Source organism: Thermoascus crustaceus (genome assembly GCF_041956765.1).
Source record: "Thermoascus crustaceus strain CBS 181.67 unplaced genomic scaffold VTN00scaffold_5, whole genome shotgun sequence".
Classification (NCBI taxonomy): Eukaryota; Fungi; Ascomycota; class Eurotiomycetes; order Eurotiales; family Thermoascaceae; genus Thermoascus; species Thermoascus crustaceus.
The window spans coordinates 1658862-1678147 of record NW_027192531.1 but is presented as its reverse complement, the minus strand read 5'-3'; the positions used below and the strand labels follow the sequence as shown (position 1 = coordinate 1678147).

The following is a 19286-nucleotide window of genomic DNA, read 5'->3' as shown; positions in this document are numbered from 1 at the left end:
CAGAACGCCCACCGCCCGGCGGATCTTGATCTTGATAAGGGTTATCGCGATCGTTGATCGCTCGAAAAAAGTTCGAGCGCGTGCTTGCGACAAGAAGCTGCGCTGCGCTGCTGTTTGGACATTCAGCGCACGCTGTACAGTCAGCTATGGCTCCAAAACCTCCTTCCTCGTCGTCTTCAAGGGCGTGGGACGCCCTCACTCCTCCGCTCTCAGAATGGATCCTCGATGCCGTTTCCTCCATGGGCTTCACCCGCATGACCCCGGTGCAAGCCTCCGCAATACCCCTCTTCATGGGCCATAAAGATGTGGTGGTGGAAGCCGTTACCGGCAGTGGAAAGACCATGGCATTCCTCATACCTGTGGTCGAGAAATTGCTGCGGTTAGAAGAGCCGATCAAGAAACACCATGTGGGCGCAATCATCATCTCCCCGACAAGGCAAGAATTGAGCGCTCTTGGGGGCCGAGGGTTACAGCTAACAATTCCTCATAGAGAACTTGCGTCGCAGATATATAGTGTTTTATGTTCATTGCTAGCTTTCCATCCTCCTTCCGCCTCAGTTATCAATCCACCAGGCGATAACGATGAGGAGTCCAATCCCCCTCAAAAATACCCAGCGTCTACTCTCAAGGTGGTGCCGCAGCTTCTTCTAGGAGGATCAACAACCCCAGCGGAGGATCTGAGTACTTTCCTGAAGCGGTCCCCGAACGTGCTCGTTTCCACACCAGGGAGACTGCTGGAATTGCTCTCGTCCCCTCATGTCCACTGCCCTCAGTCGTCGTTCGAGATGTTAGTATTAGACGAAGCAGATAGATTGTTGGATCTTGGATTTAAGGATGATCTGCAGAAGATTCTTGTGCGACTGCCCAAACAAAGACGGACGGGTCTGTTCAGCGCCAGTGTGAGCGAAGCTGTCGACCAGCTCGTCCGGGTTGGTCTACGGAATCCCGTCAAGATCGCGGTTAAGGTTAAGGGTGCGTCGGGTGTGGAAGATAAACGCACTCCCGCGAGGTAATTAAACACATTCCGGATATGTCTCCTGAATTGCAGTTGCTAACACGTCGGGCAGCTTGCAAATGACTTACCTCCTTACCCCTCCAACCCACAAGCTACCAGCCGTAAAACAGATCCTTTCAGCTGTAGAACCTACACCACAGAAGACGATCCTCTATTTCTCCTCCTGTGCCGCCGTCGACTACTTCTCAGCCATAATCCCGTTACTCCTGGGGGATGACTTCGCCGTCATATCTCTCCATGGCAAACACGCCCCGAATGTTCGCCAAAAGAACTTCACCCGCTTTACCAATTCTACCACTCCTTCCGTCCTATTGACCACGGACGTTGCTGCCCGTGGACTTGATATCCCATCAGTTGATCTTGTTATCCAAATAGATCCTCCCTCTGACCCGAAGGTGTTCATCCACCGATGCGGTCGCGCTGGGCGGGCTGGTCGTAGAGGCTTGAGTATAGTCCTTCTGCACCCAGGACGCGAGGAAGACTACGTACCCTTCCTGGAGGTCCGCAAAACGCCGGTTACGCCGTATAAGAATCCCAAAGTCTCAGTTTCCGACTCAGACGCGTCCGCGGCCACGGAGATTGCCCGCAGAGCCGTCCTCACAGACCGCATTCTGCACGACAAGGGCCAAAAGGCCTTTGTCAGCTGGGTTCGAAGCTACAGCAAGCACCAAGCAAGCAGTATCTTCCGCATTGCAGACTTGGATTGGGAAGGACTGGGTCACGCGTGGGGCCTTCTGAAACTTCCCCGGATGCCTGAGTTGAAAAACTTCAAGGGTGACGCGACCCTTGGTGTCAACATTGACTGGGACAACTACGCATACAAGGACAAGCAGAAGGAGAAGAATCGCAAGCAGGCTCTCAAAGAGAGGCAGGAGGCTGAAGCCAATGGCACTGCTCCTCAGCAGACGGGAAAGAAGAGATCAGCGAGCGAGAACATCCCATGGAGCCAGACCATAGAAAAGAAGAACGAGAAGGAGAAGCGCAGAGAGAAGAAGAGAGTGCGGAAAGAGAGAGAGAAATGGGAGAAGGCGACGGAGGAGGAGAGGGAGAAGATGCGCGAGACGGAGCGGATGCTGGAGGAAGTCAGAAAGATGAAGGAGAGCGAACGCGCCGCGAAAGCGGATAAGGGAGACGCTGTTGAAGACGACGAGGAATTCCAGGGTTTTGATTAAGGGTCTAGGAGTTAAAGTGTGGATGATCGACGATTCCCTGTACAGCTTTGATACCTGGAATATATCCCGTGTTATTATCGTTGGAGATATCAAAATGTCAAAAAAGTTTGATCTAATCATCATCTTGTGTCAAACTCCAGGAAAAACGGTGGCAGAAGACATGGTATAGTAGTAGTCCAGGCAATAATCGTAATGTCAGTCCTCACCATAACTGGACCATCCGAGAGAGAAGAGCCCAAACAGGAAGTTCTTCGCGGCCCATTCTTCATGACAGAAATATACTGTTTCATCCATTCAAGTCCTTTCTTTCATCATAATATCATGCCATTGTCTTTTGCCACGCTATCTTTATCATCGAGTGTTCAAAAAGAACTTCAACGAAATAGAACAAAAAAAGCCAGAGACAAAGCTCGCTGTGATTATCATTACATATACATAAACAGGACCTATCGAAGAACAAAGGAGTCCAAAACAATGAGCTTCTCTAGGAAATGGAAAATAATGGACCTATATATATTCCAGACATAGCCAGGAATGTTGCCATCATAATTGAATCAAACTGCGACCTGTCTACAGGTATATTCCTATTATTATTATTTAAATGCTCTTGTCCTCTTCTTGAACGACGACCTCCACATTCAATTTTCATTGACGATCTCTCTGTTATCTATACACGCTTGTCTATATTTGTTATTAATAGACGAAAGACATCTTGAATATTTAAACATCATTTCTTACTCCACAGACAGAACAGACAGCTGAGGAGCATTATCTGCTCACTTAGCTTGCCTATCTACCTACCTCTGAACTAATAGCAGTAGGTGGGCAAGACCTCAGTTCTACCACCCCCTACTCTCTGCAGTCAGGACCAGGGCTCATCTCCTCATCCTCCTCATCATCAACGAAAGGGTTTCAAAATGTGCTTCTTCAAAGCCAACAAACCCCCCTGCACCTGCGCCTTCCGAGAACTCATACAACCCTGCTGGCGTGCGACCTTCTACCCGTCCCTGAACGACGACAACCCAAACCCGATCGTCCAGGTCTGCGGTGTGGTCGATACCGGGGCGGGTGCTGGGCAGCGATACTGTCACAGCTGCGAGTCGGCAGCCGCGCTGGCGAAGGCGAAGGCTGCTGCGGAGGCGACGAGGCCGATATCGACATATACATATCATGGACAGAGAGGAGGACAAGAGACGATGAACACGACGGCAGTGAATAGGAATAATACATACAATACTGTCTTGTGTTCAGAAAGACAGCAGTAGCAGCAGCGACATACTCCCAAGGGGTATCTTCAAGCTGCTAACAGCACCTCTACTATACTGACGAGCGTGCCAGAGCACCTGTAGAAACCAGCACCATGACCTTTGGCTTTAACAAGTCAGACAGCCAAGCCAGTCATGGATGTTGACCTAGAAGATATCGATTTAAATATCGACGACAGTGAACTTTGACGACGCAGACGGAAGCCCTGCGAAGCTCTTGCAGCCGTATGGCGACGTGCCATCACTCGTGCCGTTAGATCCTTTCGAGGGTCTAGTAGACGGGGCATCGTTGAATCCAAGTGCCCCGTGGACGATAACGGCAACAGAGCCGTGGACAAGTACGTACGTCAACAAAGCGATGAGAGAAAAGAAAGGAGGACTTTGAAAAAAATTACCAAGGTCACTATTATCCAATACATGCATGTACATACATACATACTCCCCAGATTACCACCCGTCATTCATTCCCTATGAAAATCCATATCCATTAACAGATACTTTACATAAATGGTTGATAACAGATAATGAGAAACAAGAGTAAAAGCAAGAAAAAGAATCGAATTCAAGTTTTCCCTTCTCGCTTTCTACTTCTTCTGCTTATACGTTCTACGAAGATTATGTATCTCTTTTACATATGAAAGTTCTCGACTGTGCATAGTTTTTATTTCGAGCTCGCTCTATTTTCAAAGAAAGACACATTAGGATACGGTTCGTAGGTCTCATATGGCAATCTATAGATACAATGGTCTGTGGACGCTCGTGGGATTTGTTTAAGAGAAGTCGAGCATCCAAGCGTTGGTCTTCAGCACAGGCAGGAGAGTAATCCCACGGAAGTGCAGGACAGTTTCCCCGGACATGGCCACTTCATTGTTTGTCAGCTACAGTACCATACTTTCTTCGGGAGGCCTACTGGCTGTTAGAATGAGCCAAATCCATTTTTGAGAATTCTATAGTTCTGATTCATCCGCGCGAGGGAATTCAAAAGGGTATTCCGTTCCTTTCCGATCAGAATAGCACCTTGGTTTTCGCTGACAGTTACATACATCTCAGAACGCCCGACAAATACAGAAAAAAAAAGAAAAGGAGACTACAAAACTACCCGGCCCCTTCTACTGAACCCATCGACCTCTCTCGCGAACGAGAGAGAAAGAGGGCCCGGAGAAGGGGCCAGGGCAACACAGGAAAAAACAAAAACACACACAGAAAACACAAACACCGTACATGCACCCCCCAATGCCAAAATAATAAAAAAAGAGAAAACAAAAAGGTCACCCGGCCCGACGAAGGGCCAAGGCAACAGACAAGAGTCACAGAGAAAAAAAAATACACAAACAAACAAAACCATGCCGACCCTCGGAGGCGGAGGTGGAGGAGCCAGAGAGCCAGGCTTACGCCAGGGTCTCTCCGAACTCCTCCAGGCTACGGCAGAAGGGGCCGTAGCCCTCCTCCGCCTCCTTCTCCTCCCAGAATTGTGCCAACAGCCGACCCGCCTGCGGGTCGACACCCAAACTCTCCACATACCCCTCCGCTCCCGGCCAGGCCAGCTGGCTGAGATCCCCAGACGGGCAGTTGGCGTAGAGCCACTGCGCGTCACGCGCAAACTCATCGTCCCCCAGCCCCTTGATGAGCTGGTGCTCCCCTTCGTCAGGCGAGCCCGTCAACGGGCTCGAGAAGCGGCTCGTAGTCCGAAGACCACTTGGCGTCTTCGGTTTATATTTCTCTGCCAGGGAACGGGCCCTGGCAAGAGCTTCGTTGTCAACTGCGGCCGGCGTCGACGGGGGCAGCGCGGCGTGAGCAGGCGTAGGACGTGGTGGTGGGGTTGGATTCGCACCACGAGTTGTCGAAGGACGTCCTGGGGCCTTGGACGGAGGTGTCTCTGGACCGACAGAGCGGCTAGAACCAACGGAATGAATAACGTTAGCAGGAGTTCGCACACGTGTGTTATTATTCCTGGGATAGATGTCTTCAATTAAGGGTGGTTCGGGGCTGGGCTCCTTGGGTTCAAATGCAAGAGGGGGGGGGGCATTGGGGTCAAGCTGAATGTCTCCTGGTTCGAAAATGTCCTCATAGGGTAGGAGGGGTACATACTCTTCACATTCAGCTTCTGAAGCTTCAGTCGCTGGCTGTTTGCCTCGAGCAATGTCACTTGTCTTGGAGGGTGTACTCGGGGGCCCTTTCTTTTCGGGAGACGGCTCGCCGTTCGACTCGCTGTCACTCGAGAATGCATCGTAATCAAGTCGGAATGTGCCGTTGGGGTTAGGGATGAAGCCCGGAGGCCGCTGCCGGATCCGCTCTGTAGAGGCGGGAGTTGGCGAGGGAGGAGTTGGCGTAGCGAAAGATGATTCTTCTCGAGGAGCAAACGGGTCAGGAACACCGACAAACTCGCGGCCAGTATAAGTATCAGTCGCACGGAGACGACGTTTCGATGGTGTATCTTCAGGGCTCGCATCAAAGCGGACTCGTTTGGGCGGCGGTCGCTGTGGGCGGAGGATCCCGCGGACAGGTGATTTCACTTTCTTGACAGTAGCAGCTTTCTTGGTAGTAGAAGCTCTCTTGGGTAGAACGCTAGGACGGGGCTCCTCGACCGATTCATCCTCGCTCTCGGAGCTGTAGGTAAAGTATCGTAAATCCATTCCATAGCTGCAACCAGGGGGGTTGGGAATTACGTCAGGAGATGGTGACCTCTTGCGCTTCCTTCCACCATCCTCTTCGTGGGACACTTGGTCACTTTCTGTAACACCTTCCGCAATGACAGACCTCTCAGGAGACTTGTGCTGATCCTCCGTAATCGACGCCTTACGCTTCATGTCCGTTTGTGAGTCCGTCTGAGTTCTCTTTGTAGCGGAATCCTCAAGATACCGGCGTTTATCGATCGGTGCTGGGAAGAGTGAATAAGTCAAGTCATGTGGACTTGCGTCCTTGCGCCCTTTGTCGACATCTCTAGGGGGAATCTTCGATGGTGGCGTGGTAGTTACTGTGCGATCGATTCGTTCAGAAGCAGGCGGTTGGGAAACTGTCGACCTGGATCTCTCAGGCGAAAGTCCTAGGGCAGGTAAGAATCTTGAGAAGGAGCGGGGAACTGAATGAATCAATCCACGAATGTTCCAGCCTCGCTGTGGAGTTTCTGGGGCAGACGGCTGCTGAGTGCTGGGCTCCTGTGCCGGCTCTTCTCGATTCCCATCAGTCAACCCAACCGACTCCCGCGCTTTGTCCCAATTGGGTTCGTTGCAAGGGCCGACAGGAGGCTCTGCCGCATCTTGACGATCGGCCTCAGTCTGAGCGACAAGCTGGGGAAGACGGAACAGCGTCTTATCGATACGGCCTTGGCTTTCAATCACTCGTCGACGGCGTTGTTCAGAGTACGGAGTCGCTCTATTGAAGAGTCGGTTCGAGAGCGGCGTGGACCGGCGGGCATACGGCGTGCTTCCCGGAGGACCGATGTTACGACGTTTAGAAGGAGTAGCGAGATCGGTGCTTTCATCGTCGCTAACTTCGGTATGGGCCCGCTTCTTTGGTGCTACCTTCTTTGTTAGCTTGTTGCCGTGAAAAGAGTGAACGTTGTCAGAAGCTCCATGAGTGTGTCCGTTGGGGCATAAAAGAATCTCAAGACAGTGTTGGCACCGAGGACGCTCTCCAAAATGGTGTTCTGGAGGTTGAGAAAGAAACAAGCTAGGGGTGGTTTGTGTAAACACAGAGGTTGATCCTAGTGGAGTCCTGGGTACCACATGTGTAGAAAGGTGATCTTCAGGAGAAGACACAACAGGTGAAATAGAATGCGAAAGAACAGATGAACTGGAGCTAGGTGCTTCAGTTACAGATGTGCCCGTCTGAGTCTCCTGGGGCACTGGCAACTGGGTAGAATTCAAGGCACGCTTCCTGTTTAATGGTGAGGGTCTGGCTGCTACGGCGGCTCTGAAGATTGCACCAGTCCGTTGAAAGGATGAAAAGATTGCCCGCTGGCCAGGAGATTCGCGTTGAAGTCCAGTCCTCGTAGCTTCCAGTGTGCTTGGAGAGAAAGTAGCAGATTCCGGGACTTTAGGGGCTTCACTGGGAACTGGCAATTGAGAAGAATGACAAAGAGCGGGACTTGTTCCAGGTTCCTCAGGTATCGGTGACAGGGTGGTAGGAGCCCAGAAGTTGACAGGAGCTCGCACGGCTGATTCAGGTGTCGGTTGTGGATGAGAAGAAGCTTCAGGGACTTGGGTAGCTTCGACTAGAGCCGACATAGTCCGAGATGGTGACTGGGGAGTGACACTGACAGCTGGAGCATGCTGAGGAAAGACAGGGGAAACCTGGGAAAACTGAAGAGAGAAATCGGTACTTGGCTGCCCAACTACAAAATGAGGGGGACCACTGAAAGGGGTATCATGGGAATCTCCGTGTGGAACAACAGGGGACGAGGCATTGACAGCCTCTACAGCAGCTGCAAAGAGTGCAGAACCACCAACTTGGGTGTCGATAGACGATGCACTGGCAGGCGTTGACAAAATGTGTGGACCTGTTTCTGTGGAATGGACAGGTGTGCGGAGAACGCGTCCTTGGGCCGAATTTTCCGTCGTAGAGAGAGCGTGCAACGGGGTATCTTCCTGGGTATCTTGGGGATTTGAGGTGAAAGAAGTTGGAGGCTTACTTTCAATGTTCTCTTTTTCTAGTTGCTCGGCAGGCACCGACGCGACAGACTCAGTTTGAGTTTCGGGTTCATCAGTATTTTGCGGTTCGTCGGGACTCGTCGACTCTTTCTTTGTGGTCGGCTTCTTCTTAGGAGCGGCTTTTCGGGTTCGTTTCGCGGGCTTCTTAGCAGGCTGTTTTGCTGTTGACTTTTGAACTTTCGAAGCGCTCGTGGACGACTCGGTCGTAGTCGTCTTCTTTCGTCGAGGTGCACGGTCCGTCTCGAGAGACACGAAGCCTCCAGGCGACACGGCTTGCGAACGAGTACGCATGATTATTCCTCTTACTGAGATAACGTCGACAGTTTGGACGAGAGTCGTGAAAGTAGTGAAAGTCTGGGCTCGATTTTTGACAGGGCCGCGCCAGACTCACGTTTTGAATTCTGACAGGTCAGGATTCAGGGATAAAGGTTCGAGACTCGGTAGCAAGATAAGACGGAGACGCGTAGAGGAAGGAATTCGGATGAGAGTGGAAGTCTGGGCTCTGCTGTTGACAGGATAACACAAGACTCACACTCTAAGTCCTGACAGTTCGGTAGCAGAGGATAGAGGTTTAAGACTCAGTAGAAGAGGTAGTTCGGACGCGAGTAGAAGTCTAGGTTCGACTTAACAGAATCACGCTCGACTCGCGTTCTGAATCACGCTCGACTCGCGTTCTGAACTCTGACGCCTCGGAACAAAAGAGATAAGATATTCCGGCTCGTAACTCGATAGGAAGGAGTCGTAGAACGGATATACGAAAGAGGAAGATGTTCGGACGAGTGGTGAAGTCTGGGCTTGACTAGACAGGAGTAACACCAGACCCACGATCTGAATTATGACAGCTCAGCAAGGGATCGAAGAAATCAGATATTCAGGCTCGTAACTCGACAGAAAGGAAGGTAAAAGGTAAGGAAGATGGAGACGCGAAGAGGAAGCAGATCGGACGAGACAGGTGAAAGTCTGGGCTCGGAGATTGACAGGATCGCGCCAGACTCACGTTCTGAATCCTCACGGCTCAGTAACAAAGTAAAGAGATCAGCCCGGATCAGACCTTCAGGCTTGAGACTCGGTAGCAAGAAGCTCGAGGTCAAGGAAGATGGTGCGAAGCGGAACGAGGATGGAGAGGTGAGAAAGAGGAAGACCGAAGGTGGTGCGGAAGTCGTTGTGGTGTTCCCGGTCGTGTCACCTAGGAAGGTGGAATAAAAGTCATAGCAACAGCAACAGTGAAGACCGTGTTGCTGTGTGACCGGGCGGCCTCCAGGACAAGCAGTGGGTGCTGGTGATGGTAGGAAGCCTGGTGTGCGAGAAGCCCCGAATTATGTTGTTGAAATTCTGGGTGGTGACGTCCGGCAGAATTGCCGTTTCCCCAGAAAGGCGGTCAGACGCCACCCCTGTCCCCGTTTGCTGTCCGCTGGCGTCCGAGACGGCGACTACAATATATCTCGAGGCGAGTTCTGCGGTGCGAAGGTGAAGATGTTGTCAGATCTCTATCATGATGATTAGATAGTCTGGCTGCGTGTGATTCTTAAATCTCTTGCAGAGGGTTCACGGTGACAACGCATCAACAGGCACCAGCCAGTCACATTACAGCCGTAGAGAGCGGACTACTGCGAGGGGACGTGGGAATACTAATGGCTACATGATTGGATAGCGGTCAAGAAACAGGAAGACGTTCTCATGGCGTCGTGTCTTGACAGCTGGTGTTGGTATGCAGAGTGACTGCTACATAAAAATTGAGAATCTCTGCTTGGGAAGAACACAAAGCGAGCGATTCGCACAAGAACCCTAATCCTTTACTCATACATCTTCTGTTGTGTTTTCTCGCATTTTGACTTCGCACCCTCGATCTTCAGCTAGTGGTTACTACAAGACGTTGCAGCTGTTGGGAGCTGAGAATTCCCAAGCGTTTGCGCTGCCTGGAGTTTTCCTATGACGATCCTTCATCGTAAGTCTATAATCGGGAGAAGAGTTTCACTATGAAACACTGAGGCAGCAGGCTCTGCCTGGAAGAACTTAGAATGAAAAGGAGAGTTTGTATGGAGAACGTAGAATTCCTCGACAGCTAAGTATACATTGAAGGATGCAGAAAGGTTATTTATTTATACAAAAGGAACATCGTGCGGATATCAAGGACATGTCAACAGAGGTAGGCGCAACTGCCGGAGCAGTATCAAGACACCCAAGCCTCTGCGATGTAGAATGGCCTTCAAGACATTCCAGAGCCCTCAGCTCTGGTAAAGGTGAAAAGCCCCTCGTAAGGAAACGTACGCTCATAATCCATCTACATGCTGATCTCGCCCTTCCAAGCAGCATCGGACAATCCCAACGTCTCGACCAAGTGCTGCCATCTTGGTCCACCCCTCTCCTTTCTCCGCAGGTATCGAAGAAGCTTCTGTCGCTTATGCACCAGAAGCCTCAGATTCCGCTTGTTGTGCTTGTCTTTGTTTGTCCCCTGAAGATGTCTTGACAGGTTCAAAATCTTGGTAGTCAGAATAGCGACCTGCACTTCGGGGGAGCCAGTATCGGGGCCCGCACGGGGAGCCTTTTCCGGGTAAGCTGGAGCAGACTCGTGCACCACTGCTGCGGGCTTCGGCGGCAGAAATTTGTCTGTGTTGTGTCGGCCAAATGTCTCAATGCATTTCTGGACGTTCACCCGGGTCCGATCCTTTGTGTTACCGTTCGAGAGCTGCACGATACGGTTGATAGCTTCCTGGGCATTGCGATGATCCTGCATGTGCCTCTCCATCTCCTCCTTCTCCAGCTGGGGGTCCTTAGTATCCCGGTCCGGGTTCTCGAGGGGAGAGGTCAGGCTTTTGGAGTACTCGAGAGCTTCCTTGAGCTCATCGGGTTTGAGGAAGTAGTTGAGTTGGTTCGCTGAGGCGGACGGAGAAGTGGCATCTTTGGCTTCGGTCTGAGCTGTCTGAGGATTTTGCAGTTCCTGAAGTGACTCGATGAACGGAGTCGGCTTGCTCTGCACAGGATCACCAAGGGCAGCTTGGCGCTCTTCCTGGAGGGCTTTCTGACGGGACAGGTTGGCAGCTTTGCGCTGGCGGGACTGGGCCATCAAGAAGGGATCATGTCTCCTTCTCTCCCTGGCCTCTGCGGATCCGGCTCTCACAGAAAGCTTGCATGGTTTCAGCGACACCGCGGCCAGAGGGTTCTGCACGTAGGAAGAGCCTGCAACGGACCGTGAGCAAAGAATGCACGCAAAACCGGCGAGTATCAACCCAATTACATACCCGTAAAGGCCTTGAAAGGCGACTGGAAAAGGATACGGGGCGGCATCTTGCGCAAAACATGGACTACACCTCGACAGCACCCTTGGACGATTGCTTCTCGATCTTTGCGAACTCCGAAATCTCACGTCGGAGCGCAGAGCCGCTAACCCCGAAGCAGGCTAGCGGCACCGTGACCCGAAGCCCTGCCGCGAAGTCTTGGCGCTCCGATGCCCTAACCCACAACCGCAAGCGAAATTCGTCTATATCCGAACGAGATCAAGTTTATCTTCGTCCCCTCCGCGTCTCCCTCCCTCTTCCACTCCTCCCACCGTCGCGACAAGCGCCAGACGATTGATATTCTCCAATCGACGACTTCAAGATATCAGTCGCCCATCATGGCCCCCTCTCAGCTTCCCCCGATTTTCAATGCCACCAGCCAGGACATTGAGATGCTTCTGGCCGCTCAGTGTCACCTGGGCTCCAAGAACCTCCAGGTGCACATGGAGCCTTACCTCTGGAAGACTCGTCCCGACGGCATCAACATTATCAACATTGGCAAGACCTGGTAGGGTTCTTTCCGCGCTAGCGAAATTGTGCGTCTCGAATCTGACTCCGAGTCTAGGGAGAAGATCGTTCTGGCCGCCCGTATCATCGCTGCTATTGACAACCCCGCCGATGTCTGTGTGATTTCCGCTCGTCCCTACGGCCAGCGCGCTGTCCTCAAGTTCGCCTCGCACACCGGTGCCACCGCTATCGCCGGTCGTTTCACCCCCGGAAACTTCACCAACTACATCACCCGCTCTTTCAAGGAGCCTCGTCTGATCGTCGTCACCGACCCCCGCACCGATGCCCAGGCTATCAAGGAGGCTTCCTACGTCAACATCCCCGTTATCGCTCTCTGCGACACTGACTCGCCCACCGAGTTCGTCGATGTTGCCATCCCCACCAACAACAAGGGTCGTCACGCCATCGGTCTGATCTGGTGGATGCTCGCCCGTGAGGTCCTCCGCCTCCGCGGCACTCTCGCCTCCCGTGAGGTTGAGTGGGACGTCGTTGTCGACCTGTACTTCTACCGCGACCCTGAGGCCGAGGAGAACAAGGAGATCGCCGACGAGGCCAAGGTCGCCAGTGCTGAGGATGTTGGCGCTGGTGCCATCGAGTCCGGCTACGCTGGTGAGAACTGGGATGTCGCTGCTGCTGGTGCTCCTGGTGCTGCATTCGCTGCTGCCAGCGCTGTTGGCCCTGCCGCGACCAGCTGGGAGGCCGAAGGTGGTGACTGGGCTACCAGCTCCGTCCCCGCTGCCGGTGCTGAGAGCTGGGCTGAGACCCAGCCCGCCCCTGAGGGCAAGTGGTAGACTGTTGGCGACGAGGAGTGGCGTTGAGGAGAAAAATATCCACCAAAACGGGGACCGGAAATGGACATTGCTGCAGCTTTGCGCACGAATATATCAAAAGTGTCTTGAAAATCCATCAAAAAGCCTACATCTCCCAGCAGACCCATTGACTTGTCTCTCTACCCTAGCATTTTTCCCTGGAAGAATCTGAAAGAAGAACAAGCCCAAAAGGAGCTCATGGACAGAAAAAAAATCTGCTCATACATGGTATGGTACATGATTTCGGTTAGCTACTGCATCTTGCTTCATCGCTGGGGGATTCTGAGCGGCCAATGTATTGACTGGCACTTATGAGGGAAAGATACCCAGTTGTTCTGCACTCTTTGAGCTTCTGGGGGAAAGCCCTGTGCCGTCAATTAAACGGGGCGTACTTAGTCGTTGTCCCGGGTTTCTCCCTATGTATTTTCTAGCCGTAATGCGAAGTGCCTGCTACTACATCATGTGCGTGTTTCCAGCTTTGCGTAGATGCTCATACCCGTAGCGCAGGTAATCATGGTACCACGAAGTAAATCAGGACCTAAGAATTCCCAGACTATAAATTCCCAATTCGGAAAAGCTAATATATGGACGGGTCATAGTATCAAAGTATATCATATCGTTTGCTCCCTATTACCACTATTTGATAGTACAACAGGTATGAAATGAAGGCCAGGGCTGCTCAATGGAAAGCTAGTGTTATCATCAAAGGAATGATACTTTAGTCATTAACTACCTAAGTAGGTAACAGACTCGTCCATCCCTCCATGCGGTGTTCTCACCCAACAAGCTCCGCTGCTCACCCTGTCGACTTAATAATCCAACTCACGGTTCGTGAGATCCCACTCATCAACCATGTCCTGTCCTTCGCGTTCTGCTTTACCAGAGGCCCCTTTCTCCGCATTGCATACCTCAGTAGTATCATCGGGATAGCGAACACCAGATCCACAATCGTGAACTATCTCCCCCTCCTTGTAACCGAAATGAAGCGGCAGGGGCCGAGGATACTTGTACAGCTTATCACTATAGTACCCCGCCTGCTCGAAAGCACCGATAGCTTTCAGGAAGCTTATCGTATTGAAGTGACCGCTCGGCCAGTGGCGCTCCTCATCCCGACAGCGGAGCAGACGGAGAGGGAGACCACCCAGTCCGCACTCGTGAGAGAACTTGACCATTCGCACCGCGAGCTTGACCCAGTGGTAGACGTCCTCGTAGAGCAGCGTGCCCTTGTGTTGACGGAACACAATCGTGCGTCGAGGGTCTTCGTCTCCGCGCGGATCGGATTCGTGGAGGGTGGAGAGGTCGTACGCAGGTAGTGAGTCCGCGATTACTTCTGAGGTGTCCTTGGTCGCGGCATTATTGTTATCATTATTATCATTGCAGTAACGGTTCTTTCCTTCCCACAACCTGTTGAGGGTAACGAAGTCCTCGCATTGCTCAATCAGAGAGACAGGGTCATCCGTTTCCGGGAGAAGCTGGCTAGGGGGCTCGCAACACTTGGGGTGGATAACACGTGTAGGCGGATGCAAGGCATTGATCTCCAGCTCAAAGAGGCTAACGAGCTGGGTGAAATTCCGAAGGGTTTGCAACGGGAAACCTCTGCTGAAGAACCACTGTTTATCATGTGGATCGGTAAATGCTCCAACGTGGACATGAAGCCCACATGTAGAGTTCACAACAACCTTGAATTTCTTCTTGAGCGCGCGCAGCATACGCTCTATCTCCCTGAAAGGCTCGTACTCCTCATTCCTCTCAAACCGCATAACGGGCATTGTGATCTTCACCGGGCAGAAGCTCCAGACATTAATCGTGTCTTTATCTGCAGGTAGTGCTCCGATGGTAGAGCTAGTCTTGACAGTCCAGCATACCCAGTCGCCTCGAGTATTATAGTCATTAACCTGTAAACCCGCCTGCCGGAGAACTTCGATAACTCGTCCTAGGATATGAGCGTTCCTATTCCTATTATCGCAACAGAACGCTGGAGACCCCTCAGTAGAACTCTGCTTCTGGCCGCGGTCAGCATGTTTGTATTTGACTATTAATTCGAACTCGACTCCAAATGTGTAGAAAAGGGGATAGAACAGTGGCGAGACATGGGCATCCAGTCCCTCGATCGCCATTTTGTCAGTAAGCCAGTCCTTCGATCCTCGTGCAAATGTAAGACGAAATATTCAAGCTTCACGATTGCAGAGTTCACAATACTTAGAAAGCAACACCAAGTTCAAGAGGGAACTTGAGAGGATGCTGGTTCAGCAGCGGTAGTGTAAGCAAGGAAGTCGAAAGAAAACTCTTCTGGGCAACAATATTAGGAAGATAAACGAAGTCAATGACAGTGAACAATACGGTGGTAAAGGCCGAACACATATTGCTGCCCCATACTGCCGCTCTTTATTGACATTCTTTGATCTTCAGATATTCTCTTCTTCCTCATGCTGTTACAATAGCCGGCAAACTGTCACTCCGTCGTACTGAGACTTCCTTCAAAACGCAAGACGTAGATGTATGAAACTCCCCTGGGTGTTTCCATTTATGGACAACAAGAGAAAACTAAACAATGGGCAATGTCCTTATCTTTCTTAGATCAAACCTGTTGTTCACCTGTTAGAAATTCCATGGCCATTGCCTGTTAATGGTAAGAACCATCCTGAGTTAGATGTTACTCACTGGCCCTTAACCCACAACAAATACAGACACGATCAAAGAATCATACAACCTTCGGCACTCTGTCCACCGGATTCCGTAGTTGTCATAGCAGCTACTCTGGCGATGTCTTCGAATGCCTCGTTCATAAGCTCCCCTGTCACAGCAGAACATTCCGCATATCGGTCGCAGCGGAGTTCTTGAGCGATGCGGTATGACTGTACTTTTATCAACTTTTCTGTCTCCAATAGACGCGCAAAACCAGAAGAGTACGCGCGCAGAATTGGGAAAAGCAGGGGCTGATAGCTTACTTCTTGGGGATAGATGATATCTTCGCCCTGACCTCTGAGGTCCCTCTTCAAGCCAAGCATAATCACGGGGATTCTCTCGCCATAACCACTTTGGAAATACCTGGTTGTATCGTTCCGCCACTATATTTTTACAGTTATGCACTTAGTTCATGCAAATCCCAGGTATTTCCACAAACAGGACCAAAAGCTCTGACTCTGGGGAAAAAGACTGTTCTGGTTTGGAAGACACTCACCTGTTTCAACCCATCTAGGGTCTTCCTATTAGATATATCAAATGCTAAAACAACAACATCAGGCTTCAACGTGGACCAATGCTGGTTGGGGCTAGCAGTATCGTAAAATTCCAAGATGAACCACTTCTTCGAAAACCGGATATCGTAGATGAACGGTTGATCGCCATCGTGCAGGGGTTCTAAAGGTCCTCCCACACCGCTGCCTGGCTGATTTCCTGGATTCATCTTTCCTGCTTTCAATCGTCTGGTATGGGCAGCTTTCTGTTAGTAAAGGAACTGCGCCGTGATAGACCCTTACACGGGATGGTCAAGAGCAACGAAATACAGGTAGATGAAATGTAGCATATGATGCAGCGAGAGCTGAAAGTACTATAATCAAATGAAATAAAAAAGTATAATACGTACGATAAAAATGTCGACTTACCACAGCCCGAGTCGCCGAGGAGGAGGATAGTCACAGTCTCCTTGTCTTCCATGTCGGCGGCCATCAAGGCTGCAATGAAGATGATGCACTCATCAACGGATAGCAAAAACCACACGAAAGCCCTACCACAGAGAAAAACCTCCTATAGAAATATTTGACGCAAGTCCTAATTGAAATTCGGTAGTATTGGTGATGATGGAGTGCAAAGTCGAAAATAAGACCTTCGAGCATGACAGCAATCTACGTGACACCGTATCAAGAAACCTTAAAAGCTAAGATAAGCCGCGTATTACTGATACCATTTCATTGACGACAACACCACAGTATGCGCTGCATAGACTGTCGACAGTAGATGTTACTCTGTTTGACATGCCTTTGTCCTTGAGAATATCTAATGTGGCTATCATGTATGGCTACTTGAGATATACAGCGAATATATATTTTAAGGGACATCGCAGCTTGTGTGGGAATACAGGTATGCATGCAGCATGCATTGCTGGCTCCGATTTGGGTGCTGCTTGTATTTATATATTGCCAACAGTGTCGACCTAAGCTTAGTTCTTTTTTATATTTTATTAAAATATAAGCAATCAAATTGAGTCTTCAGAAGCATTTATATACCGGTATATACTTCTAATAGTACTAATCATTGGAGTACATCAGCTGCGGGAGACGATGTAGTAAGCAAATTACATTACAATACAAGTATAAGATTACAACAAAATAAACTCCAAAATTTCCATCAGCGGCGACATTCTAAGGCGAATCACTGCGGGCAGACAAACTGCAGCCAGCAACCGGAGGGAATGCGGAGATTCCACTGGAGGTTCTCCAACTTCAGTCGAATCGCAGGAAAAACCACGCCTTATATACCAAGCAGCCCTTCACTCCGGTGGCAGTGTCCGAAATATCAGTCTTCGACTAAGATTGAAACCATGTCGGACACCGGTGCGCAAGTCTCCGGAGGACAGCCCGATTATTCGACCTGGAGCACACCCAGCCTGATCGCAAGAATAACGGAGCTCGAGCGCCAGCTACAGTCCCAGACAAGTCAGTTCTCTGAAGCGCCTCCGTTAACCATAAGCCGACCCGCGCCTCCTCCAGAACAAGTTCCTCCTCCAGCCGATACGAAAGCTCCTGCCGTCGCAGAAACCACTACGACGAAAAAGAATAACCCCCCTCCTCCAGACGATTTTACACGAGTACCCTCACCTCACCGCACCGGAAAGGAGCAGCGGGACATCGATCCCTCGAAATACCATACGCGCTTCATTGCGCTCAAGTTCGCCTACTTGGGACAGCGGTACAATGGCTATGAACATGCGAATGGAAACGTTACGCCCCTTCCAACTATTGAGGAAGAGCTCTGGAAGGCTCTACGCAAAACTCGCTTGATCTTCCCGACAACTGCCTCGTCAGATGATTTCGACGACTCCAAATACAGAACAATGAGACCGTACACCATCAATTGGGACGGGTGCCAGTACTCGAAATGCGGACGAACCGACCGAGGTGTGAGTGCCTTCGGGCAGGTCATCGGAATTAGAGTACGAAGCGCGCGGCCGAAATTGCCCTCTAGGAGTAGCAGTCCTATGGAAAGGCTACAGCGCTTGAAGCGGAAGCGCGAGTCCGCAAGTTCCGTCGGCGATTCCGAATCCCCTGATAACCAGACAGGTGATGATGGCGCCCTTGCGGGCCTTGATGAAGCAGCCTTAGACGATTCAGATGCCAAGGAAAAGTGGGATGATATTGCAGATGAGCTACCCTATATACAAATGCTGAACAACGTGTTGCCAGAAGATATTCGAATTTTGGCATGGTGTCCTCATCCGCCTCCTGATTTCGACGCTCGATTCTCTTGCCGTGAGCGTCGATACAAATACTTCTTCACTCAGCCAGCTTTCTCTCCTACCCCAGGACCTCTCGGATTTATGCGAGGACCAGGAAAGGAGAAGGGGTTACCGGGGACAAAATATAGGGAGGGTTGGTTAGATATTGATGCTATGCGCGAAGGCGCGAAGTATTTCGAGGGTGTGCATGACTTTAGGAATTTCTGCAGGGTGGACACCAGCAAGCAGATCGATAACTTTGAGCGCATAATCTATCACGCAGATATCGAGCTTGTTGATCCCAAGAAACACCCGCTGGGTTATGTTGGGAGGCCTGGGTTCCAGCCTCTGGAGGCTGATAACCATGCAGAAAGCCCGGAGCAGCCAGGCCAAGACCATTCGCCTTCGACACCGCAGGTTTATGCCTTTACTCTCCATGGCTCCGCTTTCCTGTGGCACCAAGTTCGTCACATGGTCGCTATCTTATTCCTGATCGGCCAAGGACTCGAGTCGCCCTCTATCATTCCTGAATTGTTGGATGTAACTAAGAACCCACGGAAGCCGACATACGAGATGGCGTCGGATGCCCCCCTTGTCCTCTGGGACTGTATATTTCCGGACGAGAAGAGTGGCAGCCGTGAGGATGCTCTGGAATGGGTCTATGCTGGCGACCCTAGGCAAATCAAATCCGTGTCCGGTAAAGGAGATGGTAAGTTCGGGCTTGGGGGTATTGTCGATAGTCTCTGGACTGTTTGGCGACAGCGCAAAATGGACGAAATTCTTGCAGAGCAGCTTCTGGGTTTGGTTGTGAGCCAGGGCGATCAGAGTATCATTGAACGCGGAGGATTCAAGTATCCGAACGCTGGAAAGCTACCTCGCAGTCAGAAAGTCTTCTACGGTGGAAATGAAGCGAGACTGGGCGGAAAGTATGTCCCAGTTATGCAGAAAAAGAAAATGGAGACGGTAGAAGTCCAAAACGCAAGATACCTGGCAAGTATGAAGAGGAGGGCAGAGAAGAAAGAGGTGGACGCCAGTGCTGAAATATAGGTGTTGTGCACTCCACTCACCTACAAAATGCCAATTCATGCAACCCCACAAGCTGAAAAGCGCCAATTTAGCTATGCTCCTGGTTCGAACATTCCAATAAAGGTTATGCCAGA

General features: G+C 50.9%; 8 protein-coding genes across 8 annotated transcripts; 3 read left to right on the top strand and 5 right to left on the bottom strand.

The window, feature by feature from the left end:
* Nucleotides 1-146: 146 nt before the first annotated feature.
* VTN00DRAFT_8121 (uncharacterized protein) lies at nt 147-2187 on the top strand (the record flags this gene model as incomplete). Its single annotated transcript, XM_069434941.1, has 3 exons — nt 147-436; nt 491-1009; nt 1068-2187. 3 exons carry the CDS (start codon nt 147-149, stop codon nt 2185-2187), a joined length of 1929 nt encoding a protein of 642 aa, XP_069286387.1.
* A 2653-nt stretch (nt 2188-4840) lies between these two features.
* Nucleotides 4841-8392, bottom strand: VTN00DRAFT_8120 (uncharacterized protein; the record flags this gene model as incomplete). The annotated part of the gene is made up of 1 exon (XM_069434940.1): nt 4841-8392. The coding sequence occupies one exon, from the start codon at nt 8390-8392 to the stop codon at nt 4841-4843; it is 3552 nt and encodes a 1183-aa protein (XP_069286386.1).
* Nucleotides 8393-8900: 508 nt separating this feature from the next.
* VTN00DRAFT_8119 (uncharacterized protein) lies at nt 8901-9902 on the bottom strand (the record flags this gene model as incomplete). The annotated part of the gene is made up of 3 exons (XM_069434938.1): nt 8901-8929; nt 9099-9287; nt 9899-9902. The coding sequence occupies 3 exons, from the start codon at nt 9900-9902 to the stop codon at nt 8901-8903; spliced, it is 222 nt and encodes a 73-aa protein (XP_069286385.1).
* A 480-nt stretch (nt 9903-10382) lies between these two features.
* Nucleotides 10383-11386, bottom strand: VTN00DRAFT_8118 (mitochondrial 37S ribosomal protein uS15m; the record flags this gene model as incomplete). Its single annotated transcript, XM_069434937.1, has 2 exons — nt 10383-11278; nt 11341-11386. The coding sequence occupies 2 exons, from the start codon at nt 11384-11386 to the stop codon at nt 10383-10385; spliced, it is 942 nt and encodes a 313-aa protein (XP_069286384.1).
* A 328-nt stretch (nt 11387-11714) lies between these two features.
* On the top strand, nt 11715-12674 carry VTN00DRAFT_8117 (40S ribosomal protein uS2; the record flags this gene model as incomplete). Its single annotated transcript, XM_069434936.1, has 2 exons — nt 11715-11884; nt 11942-12674. 2 exons carry the CDS (start codon nt 11715-11717, stop codon nt 12672-12674), a joined length of 903 nt encoding a protein of 300 aa, XP_069286383.1.
* Nucleotides 12675-13501: 827 nt separating this feature from the next.
* On the bottom strand, nt 13502-14809 carry VTN00DRAFT_8116 (uncharacterized protein; the record flags this gene model as incomplete). Its single annotated transcript, XM_069434935.1, has 1 exon — nt 13502-14809. One exon carries the CDS (start codon nt 14807-14809, stop codon nt 13502-13504), a length of 1308 nt encoding a protein of 435 aa, XP_069286382.1.
* Nucleotides 14810-15270: 461 nt separating this feature from the next.
* VTN00DRAFT_8115 (uncharacterized protein) lies at nt 15271-16361 on the bottom strand (the record flags this gene model as incomplete). The annotated part of the gene is made up of 6 exons (XM_069434934.1): nt 15271-15276; nt 15354-15358; nt 15403-15547; nt 15641-15760; nt 15874-16117; nt 16279-16361. The coding sequence occupies 6 exons, from the start codon at nt 16359-16361 to the stop codon at nt 15271-15273; spliced, it is 603 nt and encodes a 200-aa protein (XP_069286381.1).
* An 871-nt stretch (nt 16362-17232) lies between these two features.
* Nucleotides 17233-19173, top strand: VTN00DRAFT_8114 (uncharacterized protein; the record flags this gene model as incomplete). The annotated part of the gene is made up of 1 exon (XM_069434933.1): nt 17233-19173. One exon carries the CDS (start codon nt 17233-17235, stop codon nt 19171-19173), a length of 1941 nt encoding a protein of 646 aa, XP_069286380.1.
* Between the last annotated feature and the right edge of the window lie 113 nt (nt 19174-19286).